Genomic DNA, 12,709 nt, shown 5'->3' with positions numbered 1-12,709 from the left:
GAAAGGGAAAGTGAAACTGTTTATTCCTGTCCGCATAAAATTATATTATTATTATTATGACATTGCTGTTAGAAAGGGAAAGTGAAACTGTTTATTCCTGTCTGCATAAAATTATATTATTATTATATTACATTGCTGTTAGAAAGTGAAAGGGAAACTGTTTATTCCTGCCCGCATAAAATTATATTATTATTATTATGACATTGCTGTTAGAAAGGGAAAGTGAAACTGTTTATTCCTGTCCGCATAAAATTATTATTATTATTATTATGACATTGCTGTTAGAAAGGGAAAGTGAAACTGTTTATTCCTGTCTGCATAAAATTATATTATTATTATGATGACATTGCTGTTAGAAAGTGAAAGCGAAACTGTTTATTCCTGTCCGCATAAAATTATTATTATTATTATTATGACATTGCTGTTAGAAAGGGAAAGTGAAACTGTTTATTCCTGTCCGCATAAAATTATTATTATTATTATTATGACATTGCTGTTAGAAAGGGAAAGTGAAACTGTTTATTCCTGCCCGCATAAGATTATATTATTATTATGATGACATTGCTGTTAGAAAGTGAAAGCGAAACTGTTTATTCCTGTCCGCATAAAAATATATTATTATTAATATGACATTGCTGTTAGAAAGTGAAAGCGAAACTGTTTATTCCTGCCCGCATAAAATTATATTATTATTAATATGACATTGCTGTTAGAAAGTGAAAGCGAAACTGTTTATTCCTGCCCGCATAAAATTATATTATTATTATTATGACATTGCTGTTAGAAAGGGAAAGCGAAACTGTTTATTCCTGTCCGCATAAAATTATATTATTATTATTATGACATTGCTGTTAGAAAGTGAAAGCGAAACTGTTTATTCCTGCCCGCATAAATTTATATTATTATTATTATGACATTGCTGTTAGAAAGTGAAAGCGAAACTGTTTATTCTTGCCCGCATAAAATTATATTATTATTATTATGACATTGCTGTTAGAAAGTGAAAGTGAAACTGTTTATTCCTGCCCGCATAAAATTATATTATTATTATTATGACATTGCTGTTAGAAAGTGAAAGCGAAACTGTTTATTCCTGCCGCATAAAATTATATTATTATTATTATTACATTGCTGTTAGAAAGTGAAAGTGAAACTGTTTATTCCTGTCCGCATAAAATTATATTATTATTATTATGACATTGCTGTTAGAAAGGGAAAGTGAAACTGTTTATTCCTGTCCACATAAAATTATATTATTATTATTATTACATTGCTGTTAGAAAGTGAAAGTGAAACTGTTTATTCCTGCCGCATAAAATTATATTATTATTATTATGACATTGCTGTTAGAAAGTGAAAGCGAAACTGTTTATTCCTGCCGCATAAAATTATATTATTATTATTATTACATTGCTGTTAGAAAGTGAAAGTGAAACTGTTTATTCCTGTCCGCATAAAATTATATTATTATTATTATGACATTGCTGTTAGAAAGGGAAAGTGAAACTGTTTATTCCTGTCCACATAAAATTATATTATTATTATTATGACATTGCTGTTAGAAAGTGAAAGCGAAACTGTTTATTCCTGCCGCATAAAATTATATTATTATTATTATTACATTGCTGTTAGAAAGTGAAAGTGAAACTGTTTATTCCTGCCGCATAAAATTATATTATTATTATTATGACATTGCTGTTAGAAAGGGAAAGTGAAACTGTTTATTCCTGTCCACATAAAATTATATTATTATTATTATGACATTGCTGTTAGAAAGTGAAAGTGAAACTGTTTATTCCTGCCCGCATAAAATTATATTATTATTATTATGACATTGCTGTTAGAAAGTGAAAGCGAAACTGTTTATTCCTGCCGCATAAAATTATATTATTATTATTATTACATTGCTGTTAGAAAGTGAAAGTGAAACTGTTTATTCCTGTCCGCATAAAATTATATTATTATTATTATGACATTGCTGTTAGAAAGGGAAAGTGAAACTGTTTATTCCTGTCCACATAAAATTATATTATTATTATTATTACATTGCTGTTAGAAAGTGAAAGTGAAACTGTTTATTCCTGCCGCATAAAATTATATTATTATTATTATGACATTGCTGTTAGAAAGTGAAAGCGAAACTGTTTATTCCTGCCGCATAAAATTATATTATTATTATTATTACATTGCTGTTAGAAAGTGAAAGTGAAACTGTTTATTCCTGTCCGCATAAAATTATATTATTATTATTATGACATTGCTGTTAGAAAGTGAAAGCGAAACTGTTTATTCCTGTCCACATAAAATTATATTATTATTATATTACATTGCTGTTAGAAAGTGAAAGCGAAACTGTTTATTCCTGTCCGCATAAAATTATATTATTATTATATTACATTGCTGTTAGAAAGTGAAAGTGAAACTGTTTATTCCTGCTCGCATAAAATTATATTATTATTATTATGACATTGCTGTTAGAAAGTGAAAGCGAAACTGTTTATTCCTGTCCACATAAAATTATATTATTATTATTATGACATTGCTGTTAGAAAGGGAAAGCGAAACTGTTTATTCCTGCCTGCATAAAATTATATTATTATTATTATGACATTGCTGTTAGAAAGTGAAAGCAAAACTGTTTATTCCTGCTCGCATAAAATTATATTATTATTATTATTATGACATTGCTGTTAGAAAGTGAAAGCGAAACTGTTTATTCCTGCCCGCATAAAATTATATTATTATTATTATGACATTGCTGTTAGAAAGTGAAAGCGAAACTGTTTATTCCTGCCCGCATAAAATTATATTATTATTATTATTACATTGCTGTTAGAAAGTGAAAGCGAAACTGTTTATTCCTGCCCGCATAAAATTATATTATTATTATTATGACATTGCTGTTAGAAAGGGAAAGCGAAACTGTATATTCCTGTCCGCATAAAATTATATTATTATTATTATGACATTGCTGTTAGAAAGTGAAAGCGAAACTGTTTATTCCTGCTCGCATAAAATTATATTATTATTATTATGACATTGCTGTTAGAAAGTGAAAGCGAAACTGTATATTCCTGTCCGCATAAAATTATATTATTATTATTATGACATTGCTGTTAGAAAGTGAAAGTGAAACTGTTTATTCCTGCCCGCATAAAATTATATTATTATTATATTACATTGCTGTTAGAAAGTGAAAGTGAAACTGTTTATTCCTGCCCGCATAAAATTATTATTATTATTATTATGACATTGCTGTTAGAAAGTGAAAGCGAAACTGTTTATTCCTGCCCGCATAAAATTATATTATTATTATTATGACATTGCTGTTAGAAAGTGAAAGCGAAACTGTTTATTCCTGCCCGCATAAAATTATATTATTATTATTATGACATTGCTGTTAGAAAGTGAAAGTGAAACTGTTTATTCCTGCCCGCATAAAATTATATTATTATTATTATGACATTGCTGTTAGAAAGTGAAAGCAAAACTGTTTATTCCTGCCCGCATAAAATTATATTATTATTATTATGACATTGCTGTTAGAAAGTGAAAGCGAAACTGTTTATTCCTGCCCGCATAAAATTATATTATTATTATTATGACATTGCTGTTAGAAAGTGAAAGCGAAACTGTTTATTCCTGCCCGCATAAAATTATATTATTATTATTATGACATTGCTGTTAGAAAGTGAAAGCGAAACTGTATATTCCTGCCCGCATAAAATTATATTATTATTATTATGACATTGCTGTTAGAAAGTGAAAGCAAAACTGTTTATTTCTGCCCGCATAAAATTATATTATTATTATTATTATTACATTGCTGTTAGAAAGTGAAAGCGAAACTGTATATTCCTGCCTGCATAAAATTATATTATTATTATTATGACATTGCTTTGAGAAAGTGAAAGCGAAACTGTATATTCCTGCCTGCATAAAATTATATTATTATTATTATGACATTGCTGTTAGAAAGTGAAAGCGAAACTGTTTCTTCCTGTCCGCATAAAATTATATTATTATTATTATGACATTGCTGTTAGAAAGTGAAAGCGAAACTGTTTATTTCTGCCCGCATAAAATTATATTATTATTATTATTACATTGCTGTTAGAAAGTGAAAGCGAAACTGTTTATTCCTGCCTGCATAAAATTATATTATTATTATTATTACATTGCTGTTAGAAAGTGAAAGCGAAACTGATTATTCCTGCCTGCATAAAATTATATTATTATTATTATGACATTGCTGTTAGAAAGTGAAAGTGAAACTGTTTATTCCTCCCCGCATAAAATTATATTATTATTATTATGACATTGCTGTTAGAAAGTGAAAACGAAACTGTTTATTCCTGCCTACATAAATTAATAATAATAACAACATTGCTGTTAAAAACTGAAAGTAAAACTGTTTATTCCTGCCCGCGTAAATTATATTATTACATTACTGTTCGAAAGTGAAAGCGAAACTGTTTGTTCCCGCCTGGATAAAAAAATAACAATAATAATAACAACAACAACATTGCTGTTAGAAAGTGAAAGTGAAATGGTTTATTCCCACCTGAATAAAATAATAATAATAATAATAATAATAACAATAATTACATTGATATTAGAAAGTGAAAGCGAAACAGATTATTCCCGCCTGGATAAAATAATAATAATAATAACAACAACAATATTGCTGTTAGAAAGTGAAAATGAAACTGTTTATTCCCGCCTGGATAAAATAATAATAATAATAATTACATTGCTGTTAGAAAGTGAAAGCAAAACTGTTTATTCCCACGTGGATCAAATAATAATAATAATAATAATTACATTGCCGTTAGAAAGTGAAAGTGAAACTGTTTATTCCCGTCTGGATAAAATAATAATAATAATAATAATAATAATAATAATCATAATAATAATTACATTGCTGTTAGAAACTCAAATCAAAAATGTTTATTCCTGCCTGAATAAAATTATTATTATATTATTACATTGCTATTAGAAACTGATTATTATTATTATTATTATTATTATTACATTGCTGTTAGAAACTGAAAGCGAAACTTATTCCCACCCACATAAAATTATTATTATGATTATTACATTGGTGTTAGAAAGTAAAGCGAAACTGTTTATTCCCGCCTAGATAAAATTATTATATTATTACACTACTGTTAGCAAGTGAAAGTGAAACCCACATAAAATAATAATAATATATATATACTAGCTGTGCCCGGCCACGCGTTGCTGTGGCAAAGTGGTGGTGGTATTGGTTAAAAGTTGTTGTGGAATTTGTATTTGACGTTATTTGTATTTTTAAAATTAATTTTATTGTAACTTATCTTTTTTATTTATTATATTTTATTATTTTGTTGTATTATTTTTAGTTATTTTGTTATAGTATTTTATTGTATTAATTTTTTTAGTGTTTTTTATTATTATTTATTGTATTATTTGTATTTATTTTATTTTTTTATTCTTTTATTAACACTGGGCTGAGTGGGTTGCTAGGAGACCAAGTGGGCGGAGCTTAGACTTCTAAGTGGCAGCAATTGGATAAAAACAATTATTTCTCTCCCTCTAATTAGGACTTTATTTTTCTTTGCTTTTTGTTGTATCAACCTAGAGGCGTGGATGATGGGTTGTGTTGTCAAATTTCGAGGTTGGGGGGCCTTTAGTTTTGTTGTTTTGTGCGTCGCCATGATGCCATCACTCTTTTATATATATAGATTATACAGTTTTGCTTTCACTTTCTAATAGCAATGTAATTATTATTATTATTACATTGCTATTAGAAAGTGAAAGCGAAACTGTTTATTCCCGCCTGGATAAAATAATAATAATAATAATAATAATAATAATAATAATAATAATAACAATAATAATAATAATAATAATAATAATAATTACATTGATGTTGGAAAGTGAAAGCGAAACTGTTTATTCCCCCCTGCAATTCGAAGACCGGACACTAGATGGGGCTAAAGACACGGAGAAACTGAAACTGAAATTATTTCACTTGCAAACCCAAAACCGGTCACTAGATGGGGCCAAAGAGACGGGGAAATCCCAAAACCGGTCTCTAGGTGGCGGATTGGGGCCTGACCTTCTCCTGGATGTTGCTCCCGAGTCGTCGCAGGTTCTCCTGGAAGGCCGTGTTGCGTGGCTGGATGGCGGCGCAGCGCTGGAGGTCCTTGAAGGCCTGGTCCAGCTTGCCCAAGTGCTCCAGCGCCTGGCTCCGGCGGAAGAGCGCCTTCAGGTCCGAGGGGTCCACGTCCAGCGCTGCAAGGGCAAGGGTCAAGGCAACATCATCATCATCATCATCATAAAAATCAGAAACTCCTCAAAACACAGCAGACAAAGAATCAGTACAAGAAAATCGCACTACAAACTAGAGCTGACAGCTGGCACTACAAAAAATTGGAAAGTTCCTTGACAAAATTGAAGGAAAAGCTGATAATAATAATAATAATACCAGTACAAGAAAACCGCACTACAAACTAGAGCTGACAGCTGGCACAAGAAAACATTGCATGGAAAGTTCCTTGACAAAACTGAAGGAAAAGCTGATAATAATAATAATAATAATAATAATAATAATAATACCAGTACAAGAAAACCGCACTACAAACTAGAGCTGACAGCTGGCACTACAAAAAATTGGAAAGTTCCTTGACAAAATTGAAGGAAAAGCTGATAATAATAATAATACCAGTACAAGAAAACCGCACTACAAACTAGAGCTGACAGCTGGCACAAGAAAACATTGCATGGAAAGTTCCTTGACAAAACTGAAGGAAAAGCTGATAATAATAATAATAATAATAATAATAATAATAATACCAGTACAAGAAAACCGCACTACAAACTAGAGCTGACAGCTGGCACTACAAAAAATTGGAAAGTTCCTTGACAAAATTGAAGGAAAAGCTGATAATAATAATAATACCAGTACAAGAAAACCGCACTACAAACTAGAGCTGACAGCTGGCACAAGAAAACATTGCATGGAAAGTTCCTTGACAAAACTGAAGGAAAAGCTGATAATAATAATAATAATACCAGTACAAGAAAACCGCACTACAAACTAGAGCTGACAGCTGGCACTACAAAAAATTGGAAAGTTCCTTGACAAAATTGAAGGAAAAGCTGATAATAATAATAATACCAGTACAAGAAAACCGCACTACAAACTAGAGCTGACAGCTGGCACAACAAAACATTGCATGGAAAGTTCCTTGACAAAATTGAAGGAAAAGCTGATAATAATAATAATAATAATAATAATAATAATAATAATAATACCAGTACAAGAAAACCGCACTACAAACTAGAGCTGACAGCTGGCACTAAAAAAAATTGGAAAGTTCCTTGACAAAATTGAAGGAAAAGCTGATAATAATAATAATAATAATAATAATAATGATAATAATACCAGTACAAGAAAACCGCACTACAAACTAGAGCTGACAGTTGGCACTACAAAACATTGGAAAGTTCCTTGACAAAATTGAAGGGAAAGCTGATAAGGAGAAGACCTGGCAGAAACCAGTGCAGGTGGTTCCGGTGGTGATGGGCACACTGGGTGCCGTGCCAAAAGATCTCAGCCGGCATTTGGAAACCATGTCTATTGTTACGATCTGCCAACTGTACAAGAGAACCGCACTACAAACTAGAGCTGACAAAAAACCAGTACAAGAAAACCGCACTACAAACTAGAGCTGACAGCTAGCACAACAAAACATGGCATGGAAAGTTCCTTGACAAAATTGAAGGAAAAGCTGATAATGATAATAATAATAATCCGAAAATACGTCACACAGTCCTAGACACTTGGGAAGTGTTCGACTTGGGATTTTGTGATACGAAATCCAGCATATCTATCTTGTTTGCTGTGTCATACAATAAAACAATAATAATAATAATAATAATAATAATAATAATAATAATAATAATAATACATCACACAGTCCTAGACACTTGGGAAGTGTTCAACTTGTGATTTTGTGATACGAAACCCAGCATATCTATCTTGTTTGCTGTGTCATAATAAAATAATAATAATAATAATAATAATAATAATAATAATATATCACACAGTCCTAGACACTTGGGAAGTGTTCGACTTGGGATTTTGTGAAACAAAATCCAGCATGTCTATCTTGTTTGCTGTGTCATACAATAAAACAATAATAATAATTTATAATAATAATAATAATAATAATACATCACACAGTCCTAGAAACTTGGGAAGTGTTCGACTTGTGATTTTGTGATACGAAACCCAGCATAGCTATCTTGTTTGCTGTGTCATACAATAAAACAATAATAATAATAATAATAATACATCACACAGTCCTAGACACTTGGGAAGTGTTCGACTTGGGATTTTGTGATACGAAATCCAGCATATCTATCTTGTTTGCTGTGTCATAACATAATAATAATAATAATAATAATAATAATAATAATAATAATAATAATAATAATAATAATAATAAATCACACAGTCCTAGACACTTGGGAAGTGTTCGACTTGTGATTTTGTGAAACGAAATCCAGCATGTCTGTTTGCTGTGTCATACAAAGTCATTGTGTCAATAATAATAATAATAATAATAGCCGACTTAGATATAGTCATTGGCACAGAGGCCAGCAATGAGGTGTCCAGCAACTCTGTGAGTGTGATACGAAATCCAGCATGTCTATCTTGTTTGCTGTATCATACAATATAATATAAGAATAATCTAATAAGAATGGTGATGCAATAATTATAATAATAATATCACGTGGTCATACTGAACAGGACGCACCTCGGGACGCATCGGACGCCGCTTGGACGTAGTTCTCCTGCGGAAAAGGCAAGTGGTGATGAGCGACAGGGTTGGACTACAAAGCCCAGCATCCCAGGTGGGGACTCCCAGGTACCTTTTTGAGGAAGCAGGCGGCCCGGTTGCGGAAGAGGAGGCCCCGGAGGGCGGGATCGGGCCCGCGCTTGAGCGCCTGCGAGTAGCAGCGGAGGGCGCTCTCCACGTCGCCCGAGGCAAAGTGCCCGTTGCCTTCCTCCTTCAGCTGCAACGGGTCCTCCATCTGCACAATATAATAAATATTATTATTTATTATATTTTGCCCGGCCACGTGTTGCTGTGGCTTATGGGAATCCTTTGTTGGCCAGGTGGAATAGCAGTGAATAGCCTTGCAGTCTCAAAGCCTGGCCGTTTTCTGGAGCTTTTTGCTGTATAAACGTAGAGGCATGGATGAGGGGTTGTGCTGCCAAGTTTAGTGTTTCTGGGATGTGTAGTTTTGTTGTTTTGTCCCAGGCCGAAATTTCATTATCTATATATATAAAAGGGTAATGGAATCACGGCGCCGGACAAAACAACTAAACTAAATGCCCCACAACCTTGAAAATTGACAGCAGAACCTCTCATCCACGCCTCTACGTTCATACAATAAAAAGAAAAGTAAAATTAAGTCCTAGCCACAGCAAAGCCTGGCCAGGCACAGCTAGTCTATATATATATATAAAATGGTAATGGAATCACGGCACCGGACAAAACAACTAAACTAAACGCTCCACAACCTCGAAAATTGACAGCAGAACCTCTCATCCATGCCTCTATGTTCATACAATAAAAAGAAAAGTAAAATTAAGTCCTAGCCACAGCAACGCATGGCCAGGCATAGCTATCTATATATATATATAAAAGGGTAATGGAATCACGGCACCGGATAAAACAACTAAACTAAACGCCCCACAACCTTGAAAATTGACAGCAGAACCTCTCATCCATGCCTCTACGTTCATACAATAAAAAGAAAAGTAAAATTAAGTCCTAGCCACAGCAACGCGTGGCCGGGCACAGCTAGTCTATATATAAAAATGTAATGTACATTTGTAGGACTGAGTAAACAACAAAACCACTGAACCAAACCACACCAGATTTGGCCACAAAAGACATGGTCATCCCCTCTATGTCTTTCAAACAAAAAACCTGGAAAATAAAGTCCAAATTGGGGGACGAGGAAGAGCCATTTTCAACCCTGGTTGCTGGTCAGAAGGGTAGGCCCCGCCCCTTTAGGTCCCGTCCACTTCGTCTCCTAGCAACCCCCTCGGCCACACTGGCGGCTTACACAACTGGCAGAATCACTACCAGTACCTCATAATACAATAAAATAAGAATAAAAAAGTTATATATAAATATATATACACACACACACAATGTATATGACTTACAAGAAAGCCATTGAATATACAGACTGGATAATAACTATTCTATATGTGTGTCTATATATATTACATTACATTACATTACATTACAATATATATATATATATATATATATATGAACACACATGCACACACAGACATATTTGAATACTGATATATTATTGAATATATATATATTATAATTATTTCATATATATATATATATATACACACACACACACACACACACATATATATATATAATGAAATATTCTATCTGTGTATATATACATATATATGGGACATATTACTTGAAAAAACTATTATATTATATATAAATTTTATATTTTATATATTCTTGTACAGCACAATGGGACTTATATTGCTGGAAAAAAACGATTGTATTATATATAAATTGTATATTTTATATATCATTGTATAGAATAATGGGACTTATATTGCTGGGAAAAAACTATTATATTATATATAAATTGTATATTTTATATATCATTCTATAGCATAATGGGACTTATATTGCTGGAAAAAAACTATTATATTATATATAAATTGTATATTTTATATATCATTGTGTAGCATAATGGGACTTATATTGCTGGAAAAAAACGACTGTATTATATATAAATTGTATATTTTATCTATCATTGTATAGTCTAATGGGACTTATATTGCTGGATAAATTGTATTTTTTATATATTGTTGTATAGCATAACAGGACTTATTTTACACACAGAGAGATTGTATAATAATATAATGCAACATAATATAATATATAATATATATAATAGGTATTGCTGGGAAAAAACTATTATATTATATATAAATTGTATATTTTATATATCATTGTGTAGCATAATGGGACATATTGCTGGAAAAAAACGACTGTATTATATATAAATTGTATATTTTATATATCATTGTATAGCATAATGGGACTGATATTGCTGGAAAAAAAGATTGTATTATATATAAATATATAATATATAATGGGACTTATATTGCGGGGGAAAACTATTGTATTATATATAAATTTTATATTTTATATATTGTTGTATAGCATAATGGGACTTATATTGCTGGGAAATAAAACTATTATATTATATATAAATTGTATATTTTATAAATCATTGTATAGCATAATGGGACATATTGTATAAATTGTATAAAATATACAATTTATATATAATATAATATTTTTTCCCAGCAATATGAGTCCCATTATGCTATAGAATGATATATAAAATATACAATTTATATATAATAGGTTTTTTTTCAGCAATATAAGTCCCATTATGCTATACAATGATATATAAAATATACAATTTATATATAATACAATCGGTTTTTTCCAGCAATATAAGTCCCATTATGCTATAGAATGATATATAAAATATACAATTTATATATAATACAATCGTTTTTTTCCAGCAATATGTCCCATTATGCTATACAATGATATATAAAATATACAATTTATATATAATAGTTTTTTCCCAGCAATGTAAGTCCCATTATGTTATAGAATGATATATAAAATATACAATTTATATATAATACAATAGTTTTTTCCAGCAATGTAAGTCCCATTATGTTATAGAATGATATATAAAATATACAATTTATATATAAAATAATAGTTTTTTTCCCAGTAATATAAATCCCATTATAATGGGATTTATGTTACTGGAAAAAAACTATTATATTATATATAAATGTATATTTTATATATTGTTGTATAGCATAATGGGACTTATTTTACACACAGAGAGATTGTATAATAATATAATGCAATATAATATATAATATTTAGACGTACCTTCTGCGTTTTCGTTCCGAGTCCTGGAAGAGTTTCCTTTGGGCGGATCTGCCAATCAAAACAAAACTCAATTAATAAAACCGATCAATAATAATAATAATAATAATAATAATAATAATGGATAATAACCGATCAGTAAGTCTAATACAGTCTGCAAAGAGAACCCGCTAGACTCTTTCTATCTCGTCGTGTGTGATTATATATATATATTTTTAGCCCAGCCAAGTGAGTCTGAGATAAGAGTGGGCCGGGCTTGGGAAGGAATGCCAGGAATCCCAGTATCCACTGGCTGGACTGGTCTCAATGGGGAGAAAAAGACACATGGGATCTATTTTAGGAAAGGAAGAAATTTGATGCTTCGGAGCAACAGCTGCAGCAAAATAAAAGTCCAGCCAGAGTCTGGCTGCTTCCAGAAATTGCTGGAAACACTAATGTTAATTTATAATATTACAATATATTATATACTTTGGATGCAATCATAATATTTATAATAATAATAATAATAATAAATATTATTGCTAAATTCGTAATTACAGTAATTACAACATAACATCCTCCAAAGTATTCTTGTTTGTTTGGGGAATTAATACGTTACAATAATAATAATAATAATAATAATAATAATAATAATAATAATAATAATAATAATAATAATAAATTATTATTGC

General features: G+C 30.8%; 1 protein-coding gene across 2 annotated transcripts in view; it reads right to left on the bottom strand.

The window, feature by feature from the left end:
- unc45b (unc-45 myosin chaperone B) overlaps positions 1-12,250 on the bottom strand; it is a 42,177-nt gene extending 29,927 nt beyond the window's left edge. The window contains exons 1-5 of one of the 2 annotated variants that reach the window (XM_062960478.1): positions 12,171-12,250; positions 12,042-12,089; positions 8,926-9,087; positions 8,811-8,847; positions 6,104-6,279 (exon numbers count right to left, since the gene is read on the bottom strand). In XM_062960478.1, coding sequence (XP_062816548.1) covers positions 6,104-6,279; positions 8,811-8,847; positions 8,926-9,087 — 375 coding nt within the window. In that variant the 5' untranslated portion in view covers positions 12,042-12,089; positions 12,171-12,250. The remainder of the gene's footprint in view (positions 1-6,103; positions 6,280-8,810; positions 8,848-8,925; positions 9,088-12,041; positions 12,090-12,170) is intronic. The other variant, XM_062960479.1, reaches the window with a different exon arrangement.
- Positions 12,251-12,709: the final 459 nt, after the last annotated feature.

Source organism: Anolis carolinensis, unplaced genomic scaffold (assembly GCF_035594765.1).
Source record: "Anolis carolinensis isolate JA03-04 unplaced genomic scaffold, rAnoCar3.1.pri scaffold_7, whole genome shotgun sequence".
Lineage (NCBI taxonomy): Eukaryota > Metazoa > Chordata > Lepidosauria > Squamata > Dactyloidae > Anolis > Anolis carolinensis.
This window is presented reverse-complemented; position numbering and strand designations above follow the sequence as displayed.